General features: G+C 36.6%; 1 protein-coding gene across 2 annotated transcripts in view; it reads left to right on the top strand.

Annotated features, from left to right (window-relative positions):
* The first annotated feature begins 4,778 nt into the window (after positions 1–4,778).
* LOC306879854 (serine/threonine-protein kinase MRCK beta-like) overlaps positions 4,779–20,234 on the top strand; it is a 73,565-nt gene continuing 58,109 nt past the window's right edge. For both annotated transcript variants that reach the window (XM_079433071.1, XM_079433070.1), the window contains exon 1: positions 4,779–5,552. In XM_079433071.1, coding sequence (XP_079289197.1) covers positions 5,378–5,552 — 175 coding nt within the window. In that variant the 5' untranslated portion in view covers positions 4,779–5,377. The remainder of the gene's footprint in view (positions 5,553–20,234) is intronic.

The following is a 20,234-nucleotide window of genomic DNA, read 5'->3' as shown; positions in this document are numbered from 1 at the left end:
AATAACAGCTGTCAAGCCATTAAACAACCCAAATCCAATGCATACACATGCTGTTTTATCATAAATGAGATTATGTGAGAATTGACTGAGAGAGATGCATTGTCTGGGGTATTTAAAGTAATTTGCAAGTGATTGTGTTTGTGATGTAAAAAGTCATGACCTGTGGAGTTCACACACTCTCTTAACTATTAGGCTGGTATCTTATGCTGACATTTCTGTGTCAAATTACACAGTGTGATGGAATGCACAGCATGATGGAAAACAGGGCGAGAAGTCGAATGTCAGAGGTTACAGGATCTCACCTTCCTATTGGCTCAACCTTGATTCTGATGATGATGTCGTCACTGCAAGTAACGAGTGAAAGGAGACACTGCCGTTCATATAGAGATCATCTCACAACCGGATCCAGAAAAACCTAGACCTCAGTGTCTTGGCAGGCAGATTTTTCCAGTGGCTCTGTAACTTGACAAGGAAAGGTATCCATTTTGACACATATACCTCTGTGCATGTTAATTTTTAAACACAGAGTCAGTGTCAGTTCAGTGCAATGATCGTGTATTATTGCAAAGATAAGAAAATATTTGTATTTTTTTTTTTTTTGTGATGATCACCAAAAATGTTGTGTTTTAAAAATATATCCACACATTTTCAACTGAAAACAAAATGATGCATTTTCTCAGAAGTAATTTCACTTTTCACTTTAATTTTTGCAATAAGTTTTAAGTGACTGGAGTTACTATGATTTTTAGTCACTGTATAAAGTCAGTTGACCCTATAGGAATAGTTCATCCAAAAATGGAAATTTTGTGAAATTTCACACACCTTCATTCCATCCAAGGCGTAGATGAGTGCTTCATCCAAACAGATTTGGAGAAATGTAGCATTACATCACTTGCTCACAAATGGATCCTCTGCAGTGAATGGGTGCCATCAGAATGAGAGTCCAAACATTAAACATTACAATAATCCACAAGTAATCCATACTGATAAAAACATTACAATAATCCACACATTAGTCAATTAAACATATAGTGAAAAACTGTATATTTGTAAGAAACAAATCCATCATTAAGGCATTTTGACTTTAAACCGTGACCTCTAAGAAAGCAATATTTGTTCTGTAGTTTAAACTTAAAATACCTTGAAGGATTTGTTTCTTACAATCATACAGCTTTTCACTTTATAACATGTTCATTGATGGACTGGAGTCATGTGGATTACTTGTGGATTATTGTGTGCAGTTGCTTGAACTCTAATTCTGACGGCACCCATTCACTGCAGAGGATCCATTGGTTAGCAAGTGATGTAATGCTAAAATTCTCCTAATCTGTTCTTCAGATGAAGAAACAAACCCATCTTGGCCTGAGGGTGAGTATATTTTCAGCAAATCTTAATTTTTGGGTGAACTATTTCTTTAATACTGCGATTAACAATGAACAAATGTTGACCTGAACCAGAAAACTTTTGCTTTTTGCTTTAAAATCGTGCTTTATCTCTCTAAAATAAATGACACTTGTTTGAAATTTTGTTATACAAGAATCAAGACATTCCTACAGTTTGAAGTATTCAGATACTTGGGCCACTGTATGTGCTGACATTTATTTCTCATTAAAAAGACCAGACCAGTTTCTTTAGTCTCACATCAAATGCAAACTGAAATGCAATTTCCACAGAGAGTTCAAGAGGTTCAGGCTCAGGACCGAGAAACTGACTTGCAGACTTTGCCGACTAGCAGAGTAATTGAAATGTAGAGCTCCTCCTCTCCTCTTCTTACCTCTTCACTCTTCACTTTATACGACTGCTGTGTCTCTTTGAATGAAGAGCTCTGAACTCTGCGTGTGTGGAGGAGTGTAATAGACTGACCTTTCAGTAATTTTGCCATCTCGTATAAATTCACTTCAGGCCTGTTTTCTGACATTCTCTATTCATTCAGTCTCAGATTGAAAGCTTCTCTGAGGAAAATAAGTAATTAACTGAAATTTCTTTCAATATCCTGATGTCCTCTGGCTGAAGAGGAATCTCTAACATCAGGCCTCAAATGTTAAGTTTGATTGAAGTATGAATACAAATCTCACTGATAGTGTGCTGAGTGGCTTTTCAACATTTTATAAAATTGGAATAATTATTCACTCTATATCATCTTCATATAGCACTACATACATTATACCAGTCAAATGTCTGAAAGCACTTTACTGAATTTACTGTATTTTGTGTGGTGATCTAAAGACTAGAAACTAATTTCAAGCATTTAAGCTTAAATTTATATAGATCAATTGTGCCATATGAATTTAAAAAAAATTTGAATGCTAGTGTATGTTGAATGCGTGGCATGTCAAGCAAGGAAGATTGTAACAATAATCATGCACTTATGTTTACAAATGCAGTGTTTGCAATACACTGTTAAATGGAAAAAGTGATGGTAAACATCTTCACTAAAGCATTAAATCAGCTCATGATCTTACAAGCAGTTAAGCTTTTATGTGCATTAATGTTTCCCAGATAGACTGGGAATCCCACAACATGAATGAATAAGTCAGTCACACTGTTTTTGCAGCAGCAGATTTCGAAGGCCTAGTGCTCCCTCTGCTGCACAATACATGTAATAAAGATAAAAAAGAATGTATGCATGTCTTATGTCAAATGCAATAGGACAGGGTTTAATGTGATATTCTAAACATGAACAGGCCTTTTTTACATAACCCTCAGACATACAGAGTTCCAGTGTGACACAAAAACAACTGGAACTTACTTTGGCTGTCTGATGCTTTTATATATTAGAAGGGCTTTCCTCTGTGAATCTTTATCGCTTGGCGACAGAAGCTGTTAGGCTTGAGGGTGATTGGAGGAGAGGAATGCAAGGTAAAGCATGACATTCAAGAAGCAGTGAATGAGTCCGTTCCCCCCACCTTCCATCAGTCAGAAAGTGTTCGAATAAACTCTACAGGGTATCCTTTTCTTCTAGCTCATGTGTCCCCAAAAACACCCTAGGGCACCAAAATGTAGGTAAAAGGCAGAAATTACTGTTGAGGCGGTAAAAATAATCCGTCCTGACACTTACAAGCTCCCACAGAGATTTGAAGCTCTCTGCTTATAAAATATTGAACAGCTACTAACACAGTTCTGTCTTCCAGAGCTGTCTGCAATTCATCTCAGAGAAAAAAGCTCAATAGGAGGTGCAAAGAAAGCCTGCAGGGAATGATAAAATGTCTACTTGTTGTTCTCACCAGCAGAGGTCAATATTTTCAAAGCATTCACATGTGATGGATCTGCAGCAGCTGGGTTTGAATGGAAATATGAATGTTATTTGCATAAACCAATCAAACACTTTTTGTATCATTTGAGGCCAGTTGACTTTTACAGTGCTTTGACTTGGGAATGATGAATTTTGGCATATATTTCTATGAGAGGACACCATAAAACTGATGTTAAAGTGATTCTATTTGGATAAGATATTTGAATAAATGAGTGTGTAAGTGCATTAGGTATTTTCATTAAGTATGTTTTTAAAAAGGTATTTTCACGCTTCAGATTATCATTTTTAGATTTTCATTATATCAGATTATCATTAAAATACAAAACATATAGCAAAGTATCACATAGCACATAAAACTTTCAATTTTCTCAAGGATTGTAACCTGTACATCGGAAACCTGTACTGTGGGTGAAAAAAAAACACACTTGATCTTAAGAAGTTAGGCATCTAGAATCTAGCATCTCTCAGACCTAATTGTGAATTTATTTATAAATCCAGATGAGACATTGAGTTATTTGCATTCTCTATAGTATATCCAGATACAAGCACATGTGTGAAAATATAAAGTTGTTTGCACATGAGATCATGAGCCGCACTCACAAAAATAATCTTCTTTTTAACATTTATTTATCATTTATCACCAATGTAAAAATTATAATTTGACATTGGCGATGCATGTAAAATAAATGTTAATAAGAAGATTAAGTAAGTTATTTAAGTATTATAAGTAATTTAATAGATTGTTTAATAGATTGATGCACCAAAACATAATATTAGTGAAGGAAGAGCATGATGCAAATGACTTTGTGGAAATAATAAAGTTGTGAAATTATTTAGATTTTTTTAAATTATTAATATTATTTAATATACAACTGCATATTAAAATATTATATATATATAATATAAATTAATAACATTGATCATATTACACATTATTAATAAATATAATATTATTATCATTTGAAAACACATAGTGTTCCATTAAAAAAAAAAAAAAAAACCTGAAAAAATCGCAACAAAGAGCTGCAATTACAATACAAAAGAAAACTACATGAGAACAGCATTACATTTGTGGAACAATCAAATATAACAAAATATTAAATATTTCAATTTGTAACAATGTTAAAATATTATCAAATATAAACCATGTTATATTAAATATTATTCAATATATGTATATATATATATTTAAAAAAAAACAAATATATATATATATATATATATATATATATATATATATATATATGATAAACAGGTGTCAGTATATCCATACCATGACATTTAATATTATCATCTGAAAACAATTATTGCCCTGAAAAAAAACTAAATTGTAATTATTATTATTATTGCTAAAGTTTGTAATCTCTCATTTTTGTTGCTTAACTGAGTTTGAGTCTGGTGAGTGAGAGGCTCCTGATGAGGTCAGTGCTAGCTGCCTCCCGGTGTCAATCAAACAATGGCGTCATATATCCCCAGCGCTTCCGGTCTGGGTAGGTGGGCGGGGCTCCGCTATCCCGGTCTGGATTCTTCACTCGGGAGCGCGAGACGAGCTGAACGCGAATGCAGCCATATTCGGCTTCACCGAGAAGCACACCGGTAGCTCAGGCTTACATGCAAGGATTCGCCTACTTAGAAAAAGCACCCAGTCCCGGTTTTCGCAGGGCGTATTTATGTAGGTTAAAAGCGTGTGTGGTTGTTTATTATTGAAGATTTCCAGTTGAGCGGAATGAGCGTCCAGTCATCCTGAGATTCGACGGGAGAAAAAGCCCGACACATCCCGCAAAGTGGAAAGTACAGATTTGTCCGGATTAAGGCAAATGGAGCCGACAGGGCCTCGGGAGTGAGGAGGGGGTGGAGACGCTGGAAACCAGCGGACAACAACGGGGTTAGGCGCATTAGGTCTTCGTTTATCTGAGCACAATGTTGGGCACATTTTGCTAGCTGGCTAGCTGGATGGCTGGCTAGCAGTTGGAGTCTGGGACTTCCGAGCTCCACACATATCAGCCAAATAAATACTATTTGTATATATTTATAACGCTAATCCCCGTTATATTAATTTCGACAAGAGTTGTTTTATCCTTTCTGGCTCTGGGAGTGGTAGCCAGGCCGCTAAATTGGTAGAAAATGTCTGCGAAGGTGCGCCTGAAGAAGTTGGAGCAGTTGCTGCTGGATGGCCATCAGAAAAACGACAAGTCATTGAGTGTGGAGACACTGCTGGATATTCTCATATGTTTATACAACGAGTGCAGCAACTCGCCCTTAAAACGGGAGAAACACGTGACGGACTTTTTGGAATGGGGTAAGTTGATGTATTTGAGTGTACTGACTGCATTAGGGAATATAAATCAGTGCGTGTCCCTTTAAGACCGGTTTATCTGTTATTACATTTGCCTTAATCACCCAGCTGACTTCAGGCTATTGTCAAAATTGCTGCCGTGACATTTGCTCTTGGGATTCCTGGCCTCGTTGTTTGGACAATACTTCTTGACATGTAGTTGTTCCAGCTTTAATATTTATTTATACGTGTTTATGGCTAGTATAGGCGAAATGGTGCAAAGTAGATACTGCTATTGAAGTTGCTGCTATTCAGCTCTAACTTTATAGATATACCCCCGGTTTCACAGACAAGGTTTAAGCCTAGCTTAATGTAGCCCAGACTAAAATGTAATTCTGAGCCGTTTCAATTTAGAGAAACTTACTCTGACTGATTTTTTTAAATATCAGTGCCTTTGTTTTGTCTCAAGATGCACACCAGTAATGCTTTTTGGTACATATTTAATCATGGCTGACATAGTATGATATAGCTTAGTGAGAGAGCACAGAGGTCATCCTTGAAGTGGAAAAAGGTGCATAAGTTTTATTAAATTTTAGGACCAAACTGAGCATAAATATGGAGGTTTGTGCAGATATAATTTTTTTTGTAGCCAAAAAGTAAGATGAAATTCTGATAGCTTGTAATGTAGGCTACTTGTAGTGACTACTTACATAAAATGCACATTTCAGTTGTTACTCTATATCTTTAAAAAAATGTATTAATAAGATGATATGTAAATGCTCAGTTTCATTATCAAAAGTCCGAGGCATAATCTTGATGCAGAACATATAACGCAATGCAATACAATGGTGATTGAGAGATGTAAAAGTCAATGTTCCTCAAATTATCATCAAATTATCACATTTGATAGATACATACATTTTACCATGACTTTTCTGGGGACAAAACATGACGTACGGATAATCCTAGTAAACCTAAATTGATTCAGTCCAGTAAATGTTCATCTTAAAATGTGTTTGTGTCAATATAGGCTATTCTTATGTTTACTTCATAAAAAATCTTAAAGGATTCACAGTAGAAAGACGTGAAGCACAACCTGAAGGTGGATGTTTTTACAATTATACTAAAAGACCTTTTACTTGATGGAAAAAAAAAGCATGTAGTAGATTATGTACAAGAAGTTTTGGTCATGTTGATAATGTAGAGACCTTAGAAATTCATCAAGTATGACACAGTAGGCTTTATAGGGTTAATCAGATATTGCTGATAAATGCCAAACAAGTTGGACTTTGTTTTCAAGGGTAGTGTAAATGTTTCCCTTTATAAAGTCTGGGGATGTTGATTCCTGTTGATGTTCTTGCATTTATGCTACATCAGCTGTTGCTATTGCCATTACCATTTGCATGAGGGTGATGCTCATTAATCAGTCTGACAGGATTGTCTTTCAGTCATTGTGATCTTTAAGAGTCTGTTGCTTTCTAGTAGAGTTCAGATTAAAATGTAAACAGGACTGCAGTAGGTGGGAGGCCCCTTTTTGGGCTCTTCCTGGTCCTGTTGATTAAGGTTGGCCTTCACAGTGAGTGGATTCTCTGTTCTGGGTGTTGGGTTGACGTCAGTAATGAGATTACTCCCCAGCGTGCCTGCTCCTCTAAAGACCGCCACTGTCCTCGTGCAACCCGTCACTAGCAGGTGCCACCTCACATCCCATCACTGTGAGTGAGCCATAGTATGACCCAATTTCCAGGAGTCATAAACTCCTCTGTTCTTGTTTTTCTATAACACTGGTAGGCCACTCACTTTCTTATGGCGCCCTTGATTGTGGAGGTTAATGATTTACGTGACGGATGTTATGCTGGCGCCGGTTAAACACCAGCAGTGCACTAACGTCATTGTAAAGTGCAGTATTGGCAGAGTGGTAGCTCTCAAAACGTGCTTTCCATTTAATAAAGTGCTGCTCAAGTGAAGATCTTAGCATAGCCACTTTTAAATGTGGAATTGCTGTAAAATTTACAGTATACCTTTTCCGATAAATGCACCATATCTGCTATTCGCACATGGTTTTCTGTCCTTTAACTTTAATAGGATTGTATTTCTGCTGCAGACGTGTCAACTCCAAACTGGTGTTAAATCTCTGTGATGTTGTTTGCTGGGAGTGAATGATAAACCGCTTTGGTGGAAATATAGTAAGATAAGAGAAGCTTTAGCTGTAGTCTGTTGACTGAATTCTTCATCCGCTGATAGAGAGAAGCTTCGTTTCAGCATCTGAAACATTTCTTTCGGTGTTATTAGCGCAAAGACAATATTTGATCAATTTGAGAATATTGGCCATTGACCATGTAATCAGAACATTGCAGTGTTTATTATAAACGATTCATCCATGCACATCACTATTTTTCTCTTGCACCCAATTAGCAAACCACAACATGCAATCAATTCCCGCTGGAATAAATAAAGTCCTGCGCTACATTTTTTTTTTCTCATCTAAGAAGTTGTTTCACTCAGAAATAGTTACACATGGAAAGAAAAGATGATGACAGTTTGCGCTTTATGCCAGCTTGAAGTCATGGCACACCTAACCAACAACAAAAAATTAGAGGCATCGGAATCTGATTATGAATATGAATATTATTCATCACTTCATTCCAGAGAGCCATGTTGTTATGAAAGTATACGTTTATTGGAATGCTCAAGATGTGCACTTGATTGCTAAGCTGAACACCCAGTCTGAGTGATCTGTCTCACTGAATGACCAACACCAAATGCTTCAATTGGCCAAAAAGCTAAAAACTAGTGCCAACAATACACCACAAAAACTGAACTGACATCAGTGCCGATAGCTTTCTTGGGTAGTGCGCCAACATAAAGCGCCATTGCACTTTGGGCGTCCCAAGTTTGAATCCTGGCTTGTGGACCTTTCCTGATCCTTCCCCCCTCTCTCTCCCCCATTTTGCTTCCTATCTATCAACTGTCCTATTAAAATACAGGCAAAAAACACCAAAAATAAATCTTATAAAATAAAAAAACTGAACTGACAGACTCAACGACATCCTGACATTCGACAATGGCTGACCATTCGCTTGGTATGTCACAGCCTTAAAAAGTCCAATTGATGGATATTTAAACAATTTATTGGTCACACTTTATTTTAAGGTGATGTTATTACAGTGCTATTACACTAATAAGGACTGAGTTATATTAATCAACAACACTGGCCACACTCCTTTATAGTTACTGGTATCTGCCACTGAAAAACTCATATCGGTGGACTACTAGTCTCAACTTAAGTGAGCTGATTGATCGTCATTTTAACAATGAATGCTGTTAATACACGACCTTTAAATTAAAAAAGGTATTAAATGTACAGAAAAGTATTCCAAAGGTTTCAGATGTGTAAAACACACTTTTTATTAAAATTTTTTCCAGAATAAGTAACATGCTTAAAACTTTTGCCGTTCACAAAAATTTTTGTGTCTGCGATCCCTATGGGATCCGCACCTCATTATCGCTGACAGACATATTGACCGCGCCTCACATTCTGCTATTGACCGGGTCTGTTAGTTCACAGTCCATCTTGTCTCACAGGGGCACTTTTCCAAGAGAGGACGAGCTCTGACTGGAGAAATTCCTCCTCAGTGTTGCACAAGAAATGTTAATGAAGCTGAATAGTGCACATGAATCCATTTTGTTATGTGTAAGAGCCTGACAGGATGTCAAGCTTGGCTAGTTCTTGAATTTATCGCATGCTCCTAATAACTGAGTTTATAATAGTGCTCTCTTGCAGAAGTATGAGCAAAGCACTTATTAATCTTTGCGATGTCTTTCTCCATTGCTCGATTCCTGTGCATGTGAGCTCTCAAGCGCAACGTAGCGCTATGAGCTGGCTTGCCAAGGTCAGTGGTGACAGAGAGGGTGGTATGTATGCAGGTGTTTATGCCTAACTTCCTCCTTGACAGCAGACTAAACACTAATTAAAGGAGAGGATTAAACAGAATAAACACATTGGCTAGTATTAACCCTCCTTGGCAGGTTTTGGCGTGAACTGTCAATGTTGTTGCAGTTGCTAGATGCACAGACTTGCACTGCTCCAACTCTCACAGTATTGCTAGCATGCAATTTGATATTGTGTATTGTATCTGCCTGCTTTGTTACAAATGAATGGTGTATATGCTTGAGGCACAAAAAACATTGGCCAAATTTGCAATAGCACAATTTTGAAGTTTAATTTTCTCACCTAAAAAACACCTAAGACATGTTTTGTTTTTGCATTTGGCAGATGCTTTTATCTAAAGTAGGGATGCACTGAATGGTTTTTAAAATGAAATACTAATTTGTCTAATTAAATGAAAAATAAAAACTTAAAACATTTGTTTAAATGTAGTGAATTTATACATTTTATATATACATATATAATACATAATTTACAGAATGAAAAGTGGATATTAATTTTAAGTTTGCCTAAAATATATTGGATATATTTTTATAGATATTGTAATAATACATATATTGTTTTTTTAATATATATATCTTAATTGACATATTTTGCATATTTAATTCTGAAATCGTTTCTATATTAGAATTACAATTGCTGCCAATAAATTATTTGATATATATAATAAGTATTATAACACAATCTAGAACATAGTATTTAGCTAATCTCACAATTAATCTTGATTTCCATGCTGTACATCATAATGTTGTGATGCTGAAATTCACTTGTAGAATTTAAAAGATTGGATTTAATTTAATATTTTATTTTTCATTAATTTAGACAAAATTACTGAAAAAATGTATCTGTGTGCTCTCTGGGAATTGAACTTATGGCCTTGGCAATGCCAGTCATGCTTTAGTAGTTGAGCTACAGGAAACACCCAGAACCTCAGCCGACTCCCAGTGTTTGTACAAAAACAGCCCTGCGCCGACGTGTTCGCCCTACTGTCCTAATGAAGCTGCAAAGCAGGTTATGCCTCTCTATTGTATTTCACCCCATTAAAATAGGGAGTGGGGCTTGTAAACAGTACCTGGCTTCCTGGCTGGCGTCTGCTTGTGGGATCAGGGCCGTTCCTCTCGCCTCAAACATCATAGACTCTTAAAGTCAAGCATACTATGTCCCAACAGGGGCTTTAAACAGACGATACTGCCTCAGGAGCCTGTGTTTCAAAAAGAGGGGTCTTCAAAGTGTCTTCAACATGGCACCAGGGCAAACCGTGCCCTCTTGATGAAGGAATCATCTTGTTTGTTGCTGTGTACAGCAGACGTGCACTTGTCCTTATTTACAGCAGCTGCTGCCTCTTACTCCCGCAGGTTTTTGACTAGCCTACTTTCACAACAAGCAGCAAATAACCTAATAAGTAACTGCAGTGACTGGAGAGACTGTTTGAAACTTCTAGCCAGAGAGAAGGTGGAACGTTGTGGGCCCTGCCATGTAAGTTCGGATCGAGCCGTGTAAGCTTGGGTTTTGGCCCTGTGCTCGGTTTACAGGCGCTCTTTGCAGCTTTGCAACTCTTTAAGTTTTGCACCTGCTGAGATTTTCTCTGCCTCATTTTCAAGACATTCCTGGTTGCCATCCTGACACGCACACAGTTTTAAAGGCCTTGCCAAGCATTTTTCTTTGCTTTTATGATATGTTGAATATCATTATCATCTTCATTAATGGGAATATCCTTGAGTGGAGCTGAACTGTAAAGTTTGTTGAGGTTTTTTGGTACTTTCTATAGCGTTGCCTAATTTAGACCCTCATAATGTCGTACATTAAACTGCTACTCTTCACAGCAAGATCAGCAATTATATGCTAATTAGGCAGACTAGTAAACTATTCATAGTTTGAGATGGTTAATTTTATTGTTCATGCTCACAGATGTTCACAGATGGTTGTTGATATGAAGTGCACATTTAAATCTTTTTTTTTTTTTTTTTTTATATAAATACACATTTTGTGTGTTCAATGCTATTGAAAAGTTTGGTAAGATTTTATATTTGTATTAATTTTTTTTTTAAATAAAATGCAGTTATAACCTGAAATGCAGTGAACTAGTATTACAATTAAAAATAAATGTTAATTATTAATTATTTTATTAACATATTGTAAAATGTGATTTATTCCAGTGATGGTAAAGCTGAAACATTTTATATTATCAATGTTGAAAACAGTTGTGCTGCTTAATATATTTATGGAAAATGGGATGCACATTTTTTTCAGGATTCTTTGATTAGGAAGTTCAAAAGAGGTAACATTTAAACAGCATTTGAAACAGCATATGAAATAGAAATGTTTTGTAACATCATAAATGACTTTACTGCCACTTTTTGGTCAAATTAATCTGTCTGGTTTTCTTTAAAAAGGCAAAACGCACTGAAACGGCAAAGCAAAAGTAGTTTAATGGTCCACTTTCTTACTCTGTCTGTGAGACATCTTAGACAGTTTCACCCCCTCGAGTCCTGAGAAAACACAACCTTATTAATTGGGCCAAACAGACCAATTCGTCCAGCCCTGGGTTATGCTTCACTCTTAACAGGAGGAAATGAGCAAACTGCAACTCCCATTGCAGTGGAAATGTCTGGTATGTCCTTTGTCCAAAACGAGTCCTTTTGCCACCTGTGAACTGGCCAAATGGTCTCTACTGTGTGAGGCATCTCTCTTTTCACAGCACAGGCCACCCTGAATCGTTGCATACCACCCTGACATGTACTCAGCGTGCTTTAGGTGCAGAGTCAGGACAGGGCTTGTGTCGGGAATGCCTTTCAAAACAAACGCTGTTCACTCCCGATCTTTACAGATGTGCAGACCACGACACCAGGGATTTGAACGCATCACAATCCCCCACATGGTTTGCAGGATGAACATTTTCAAGGGTCGTACGTCGTCGCAAAGTCGCTGTCCCTTAGGACTTGAAGTCACCTGACCCAAAGCGGTGGCTGGACTGAAGAGAATTCCAGTCATTCCTGCTAATATCCTCCCCCAACACAAGGCATGTGTGGGCGATCTCCCCTCCCCCTCCTCTGCTTTCGGCCGACAGGCGCAAGCATGACACAGATTAGCCTGTAAAGCCTGGCCTATAGGCATGAGGCCTCTACTTCACGTTGTGACGTACCTTACAATTGCTCTTATAGCACAAGCTGTACTGGCAAATCAACCAACTTATTATTTTTTATGATCTAATTGAGGGTGAAGGTGAATGCAGGGCATTCCAGAATCCAGATTTAGAACGGTCATGCCCGAACAACTCCAATAAATGTTTTCTCCTTGTCTCCTCCAAGCTTTTTTGACTCGCCCAGAGAGACGATCTGCTGTTTTTGTCGTAAACGCGTAAAGCGCGTTCTCGCACTCCCTCTCCGAGTTTCGCAATAATATGACATGGACAGGATCCTCATTAGTTGAAGTGCCAACCCCCTGAGGACATTTGAACTCCAGATGAATGTTTGTCTTTTATTCCTGCTCTTTCTGACGTGTTGCAGATGCACTGTTCCTGTCAGCTTATTTCTAAGCACGCTTTGCGCTTCAGGAGAATAAAAGCCACTCCATTGAAAAATTGACCTCAAAATGATTCAATACAGTCATCGTTCCCTCATTCTCAGGTTTCACCTCTCTATATCATTTTTCGGCAAAGACTGTGGGATCAGTTTTTACGGTTTTTGAGGTTTCCTAAGACTGAAGAACATATTTGATTGATTTATCCATTGGAGGTTTGCATGCATGCACCATTTTGTCTAAGCAAGAATTTTAAGCGACACACCTAGTCTTGTTTGATGGATGTGACTTGCGTAAATGTCTGCCTCAACAGCTGAAGATGCAAGTAAAGAACTACACAGAGGCTCCGTCCCTGAGACACGCTGCATTGTCGGTTTGGAAAGTCACTGACCCGTTCATGCTAATGGTGGTGACTGTTACCATCAGTCCAATTGTGGTGGGAGGCCACTTTTTTTTTTTTTTTTTCCCTTCTACATCTTTATTATTGTGTAACGCCGGCTGAATTCTGGTTCAATGTCCATATAAGGATTTCAGCGGCTTTTGCTGGATCAGTTACGACAATACATGTTGTAATCTTGATGTCAGTGTTGTTTTAACTTTCAGTAGTGCTAAAATAAATAACTTTGCATCATATGATCTTCGTATCAGCAGCTATGCTTGTTTTCTGCTGTTGGATGATAATGTTTGTGGGTGGTTATTTGCCCTCAGTTCACACTGATTAAATCAAGAGCTGTATTGTGTTATCCTGACTCTGGTAGGTGTGAATGATAAAGCTGTACCTTTGTATTAAAAGTAGTACTAGGCCTGTTGTAATCATTACGTAATCACCTCATTATGACTGTTGAAGAAAATGACAATTTTTTTTTTTAGAATTCCCTATGCATTTGTAATCCTTCATATTTTTCCATCCAAAAGGTAAAATTTTAAATGATTTTATCTTATTTGTGCATACTAAAGTCTACATAATGTTACACTTTTTAAAAAATATATTATAATAATTTATTAGATAATTAAAAAATATATATATATAAATACAATGTAAAATGTGCTTGCATTAATTGATGATAAAATGCACTATACAATTTTCTTTGTTGATTTGATTAGTTATCGCAACATTAGTTGAATTCTTTTTTTTTTCCCTATGCAGTGTAAACTTTAGGATCAAAAGGCTTTGTTTTATTGCTGATTCACACATAAATCTCTGTCTTTAATGTATATTCAATACACCCTACAGTGACATCAATACATCTGGTTAAAGTTACTATTTTAGGTTTATGACTATGTACTGTACACACATCTGGCAGCTCCTCTGAGGAAGGATGATAGTAATCGTTTTTATATAGCGCTTACTCCGTGTCATATTAGCTTATTTTAACCCACAAAAGGAGAAGTTGTGGACAGGGTCATGATGATAAGGGGAAGTTGTTTTTTGATTTGTTCTGCAGAAATCTGAGCTGAGCTGAAGACAGAAGATGGTAAATGTATAAGATCAAGTGTGGATTTTGAATGGATTATTATTATAAGCATAAAAAAAGCATCAACCTGTTACCACGAGTAAGATTTCACCCTGATTTACTGAAGGAAGCATATGATGGATAAAAAACACTAATCAGTGTATGAACCGTAAAAATCATAAATACTCATACAGTTAGAAATGTATAGCCGTTTAAAATATAAGTATTTACTAAACATTCATGTCTTTCTGCCTGTTTGGGTTTAATTTAGGAAATGATTGCATATATTTGACTATATCTTAAGATTGTGATGAAAAGAGCTGTTTTAAAGCAATTTCTCATCACTTATGTCTTTGATTTTTATTTTATTTTATGATAAAAATCAAAGACATAAGTTCCTTTCCCCCCTTGTTTTATCTAAAACTACAGGACAATGTGGGGTAATAGACAGTCAGTCTTAGTGAAAGGCTTCTACAGGAAACGTCTGTACGTCTGTTTTTGTGTCATTTTTAGAGTAAATCTGAACCTGAAAGACGAGCCTAATGTTAAGTGGTTTTTTTTTTTTTCAGAAATGGTATATGAGGAAGTATAAGATTCCCCTGAAGGCAGTCTTGAAGGAGATGTCGGTTGTAAACCCATGTTAACCTCTCTGCCATCTAACTTGTCTCTATATCTAAATGAGAAACATCACCCCAGCCCATCTTTAAACTAGGTGAGCTGGTGTGATGATCCAGCCATGCGTCCAGCACCGGTCTGCGCGGCGGTGAGTCTCTCAGCAGGTAGCTGCCAGTAAATGGCTGTTTTGGTGGGGGCTGGGAGTGTGTGGCAGCTGGTGCAGGATAATGGATTAACCCGGGGCGAGGCCCTGATGCTTTTACCTCCTGCAACCAGCCAAACTGTCCAGCAGCCATCAGTCCCTCCGCGGCTGTCTCAGGATGACTTCCTCATCAATGTTTAATAGGCCATTTAGTGGCGGTTAGGCTTGCTCACTGATTGAGCCCATCAATAGGGCACTCTTCATGATATTGACAACACCACAGTAAGTCCTCAAAGATTGTCTGAGATCATATGAAGAGTTCATTCGCAAAAACCAATAACTCCATTTTTTTTTATTCCAGAAATCACTTTTTTTTTTTTTATTGCGCATTCTAAATAATATCAATCAAACTGCAGTTGGGTTGTTTTGATTAAGTAATAATAACTAAACAAATACAGGCAATTTACAAAATTAAAGTTAATTGAAAGTGTTGTTTTTACATATTTAAAAGTTTGTTTTATAGCAAAAGCAGATAACTCCACATTTCATGTTTTAGAGTAAAAAACAAACAAACACTCGTTTAATCTTTGTAATCTCCTCAGATTACAATGTAGATCCCTGACAAATGTTGTTGTTGTTGTGATCATAGATTTATGGATGTGATTACACGCAATACACAGAGCTTTTCCCTCACTATTGTAACGCGCTGCTTCTTCAAGTTTCCATGAAAACGTTTCGGCTTTTATTTTCCTTTTACGCCCTGAAGAAGATATCACATGTTCATCAAGTTCGTCGAAATTATCCATCCTTGATCACTTTTAGTCAGTTTTGACAGAACTCCTCTCACGTCTTTTCAAAGTGAAAGTAGCCTTGTCACCTGACCTGAATACAGAGCGCTGATTCGCTAAAATGGATTTATCGGCTTCTGTTCAAAAGCAACAAGGGTGCTTGTCAGCTTCTGTAGTAAAACGTGAACTCGCGATGCCTTGAAAGTGGACAATACAGGCTTTTTTGACAAAATGTGTTTAGGGTTCAGATCGCGCTATATGTGGAGAATAATGCGCAGCAGTTTTTTTGAAAGTGGTGTTTATGAATGAACTGAAATGAAATTAACTCTTCATATGTTGGTCTTCATGTGGTTCGTAATGTCTTCAGTCTTTGCGCTTTTAATGAATAGTTAGGTGTTTTTGATCAAGCTCTTGGACGTCATTCTTTTTTCTTTTTTTTTTAACGTATCATCAAGCTATGTAAACGTAAAGCTCCAGTAAACATATACATAATGTTGCAAAAGATTTCAAAGAATTCTTATAAAAATGTATCACAATTCCCACAAATTTAAAGCAGCACAACTGTTTTCAACATTAGCTATGTTTCCATCCAAAGTTACGAATTAAACTTATGGACAAAATTGGAGTATTGCATAAAACATTTGCGAATAAAGCGCTGTTTCCATCCAGTGAGTTGGAAGAGAAAAAAATTTGCATGAAAGGACTTTTTTCCCGATTGTTTTGCGCTCATCTTTTGTTATGTTCACGTATTAAACTTACATAAGACGATGCGCATCAAAGTTTTACTGGAAAAGAGTTTCAAACAGTCCTCGTCTCTGCCGCACACAGTCTGCTGAACGCAGTGAGAGAGACCTGAAAGGTGGTAATATAAACACCAGTACGCCGCGTCCACATGGTCCGTGTATGCGTCCGGATCGCGCGAGCAATCTCTTTAGCACCTCAGTTAAAGCAGCAAGTGAACCCATTATATATTTCGATTTACTACTATAGTATGAAATGAACATGATCAAAAGGTAGGCAATAAGAAAGCCTATAGTACAACTTACTGAAATGTTTTATGTAAAAGCTCATTGTTTCAAACTGAGGAAATGTATAAAGCTTGTAAACATTGCATTGTAATACATTTACCTCAGAATAACCACTCAGTGTCCATAAACTCATCAGTCAGCTAGAAAAATAACTATAAAGAGGAGCGTTTTGCTATATTTATGTGCTGTTGCATATTAATATTTTTACTTATTGCGTTGTACATGATTCAACTCCTCCTATAAAATTGCATTTTACTAATGAAGAAAAACAGACTGAATGTGTGAAAGACGTGACAACATTTATAGGATGCACTGCACTCAGTTGCCAAGTGATGCTTATGGTCCATGATATTGGTACAGATTCTGTGTAACGAACAATTCTTTGTGACTGTATATTTCAAGTTGTAAAAGACATTTAATTCACACTTTAAGTGAACCTTAGTCCCCCGGTCGACCTGATCATCTACAAGATGGATTAAAATGCTGATAAAGCCTAGAAAAGATAAGACATAAACACATGACGAAATGATTGAAATGTTAAAATAGGGGGGAAAAATAAAATGATAATAATAAAATAAACCACTTTTATTCTGTGGCACCTAAAAAAATAATTTGGCGCCTAAGTTTTTCTTTTATAGGAGCCAATGGCTCCTTACTCGATTTTTTTGTCTGGAGCCCTGCTTTTGCTAAATATCATGAAGAAAAATCTAATTTGCTGTAGTAGGAGAAAGTTCTGCATATAATAATTTTTGTATAAAATAAATTGAGCTTCTGAGCGCGCAGATGAAATGTGGTCATGTTATCTTATTTTTGGAGCCTGCTGTTTGTGAACGCAGTTCTGGGAGTTAATTATAACGAAGCACTTTGACAGATGGCTCAAGCAATTTAGAACGACAAAACTAGCATTTCAGATGCTGCGCCATGAGATGGGTCCATTGGCTGGTCCTGTTTTATATTGTCCCACTGCAAAGGCTCATCTTTTTTGATGCGCATTAAGGAATTTATTCGGTAAAAGTGTTTCCATTGTAGCGCATAAGTTTTTTATTTTTTTTTTTTATTTTTTTATTTATGCACATCTTAGCGTTTCCATGCAGGATTATTTTTATGCAATATCCCAAAATGTGCATAAAAATAGGTGGATTGAAACGGATAAAAAGACATGTTTCTTGAGCAGAAAATCAGCATATTAGAATGATTTCTGAAGTATCATGTGACACTAAAGACTGGAGTAATGATGCTGAAAATCACAGGAATAAATGACATTTATTAAATATATTAAAATAGAAAATAGCTATAATACTTTAAATTGTATTACTGCTATGGTGACTTTGTGAGCATGAGACTTATTTGAAAAATATTACAGTGATAGTTATTACTTAATCATATGTCTAATAGCGACTCACTTGTCACAAAATTCCCTTTATTTTAGCTTTTAGTATTTTTTTATTTGTTGAAAACTACAGCATTATAATATCAGCCATTAATCAGCTATAATATAAAAATAATTATGGTCTTATCTATAATATTGGTGCATTCCTAGTGTCCCACTAATTTCCCTGATTTTTCAGTGCCTTTTTAACTGATGGCTTCTTTATTACCTATTTTTAATTTTAATTTAAATGATCCAGTCATAGTACAAAGGGGTCATAATTTGTCAATGGAAACTTTCAGACTTGCCCAGTGAAAGTTTATACTGGTACTACGGTTGCTGTCATGCCAGAGCATGATCCAGGAAAGGTCTTTGAAGTTCAGTCTTGTCCTTGACCAAGTGGCTTGAGCAGAGGATTACTGTAAACGTCTCTCATTCAGTCCAATTGATCAGGGTTAAAGTCATGAACCCACTTGAAAAATCACTGTTGTGCCAGTGGTTTTTCTCGCTTCCAGACTGTAATTGTGTTCCATTAAAGTCTAGTTTGGATTTTTAATGTGTCCCCCGGTGATCATTCCTTAAATGCTTGTTCAAAGCTATGGCACAGACTTGCTCTTGCATTTTAAGTATTCGACCTAGTTTTTCTTTGAATGAAAGATGAGTTAGCAGTGATCATCTGTAGCTATGGATGTAGCTCAGAAGGGTTGTGTTTTTGGGAACCTGTGCCTCGTGATGATAGCAGCCTCCATTTTCTGCTCCCTGGCTCCTGTCTGCGATCTCGGAGTGAATAGGCTTGTTACTCCCTGTAGAAAGATTCATCTTCAGCAGCCACTGGATGCCCAGCAGTGCAGTGGCGCATAGGCTTAGGATTCCGTGGAATGCATTATGTATGCTCACAGACTGGTGCACTGCTTTTAAATGTTATCCACCTGCTTAGAAATACCTGATCTAACATTTAGATGAGATGCTGGATTATTTTATTATAATTCACACCAACATATATTAGTTATACTTTGCATTAATCATGTGAATCTTAGGTTTAACCTTGTTTCATGTATGCTAATCTATGGCACACTTGTTAAGATGCTCACCAGGCTAATTAATAAATAAAAGATGTGTTACTAGGGAGAATCAGCATCTAGAGCAGCACTTTGAGCTCCAGAGCCGATCAGGATCTCAGAGTCTGTCATTTTCAAGTGCCTGGTTCAGTGAAGAGTGTGTGGATGTTCAAAACCAGGTAAATAAAACGCAAATATATAGTGAAAGCATCTTCATTTCGCAAAGCAGTTACTATTTTATATCTCTGAACACTTTTGCTGTTCAAAAGTTTCGATCTGTAAGATTTTGTAATTTTTTTTTTTTTTAAAGGAGTCTTGCATGCTCACCAAGGCTAAAGTAAAAACATTAATTACACTTTGTGTAATATTACTCTGGCATCAAACTATTTTAAAACTGCTGTAAGGAGGTTACTGGTATTTTAACAACAAAAAATGACACACTTCATCTTTAATTATATATTTATATAATATATATTTATTTGATATAATTCCGTTAAATTATAGCACATGGCATTATTTTTAATAATATTGGCCTACTTATTTTATACCTACTAGATTTAGTCTACTTTGTAAATACTAGCATTATTGAATTATAGGTTATTAGAAATATTTATTTCTAAGAGAATAAAAAGCATATCTAGTCAAAGGAAGAGGAAATAAAGACCTCTCCAGATCCACAGATGGCAATTTGTTTTCATACAGATGTACAAATATCTCTTTCATTGCATCCAAGAACTCAATTTATTTCAGGCAACACATTCTTGATTCTTCCGTTCTCTCTCTCTCT

The sequence above is a fragment of the Barbus barbus genome (genome assembly GCF_936440315.1).
Source record: "Barbus barbus genome assembly, chromosome: 14".
Classification (NCBI taxonomy): Eukaryota; Metazoa; Chordata; class Actinopteri; order Cypriniformes; family Cyprinidae; genus Barbus; species Barbus barbus.
The sequence above is the reverse complement of the archived record's forward strand: the minus strand, read 5'-3'. Positions and strand labels throughout refer to the sequence as shown.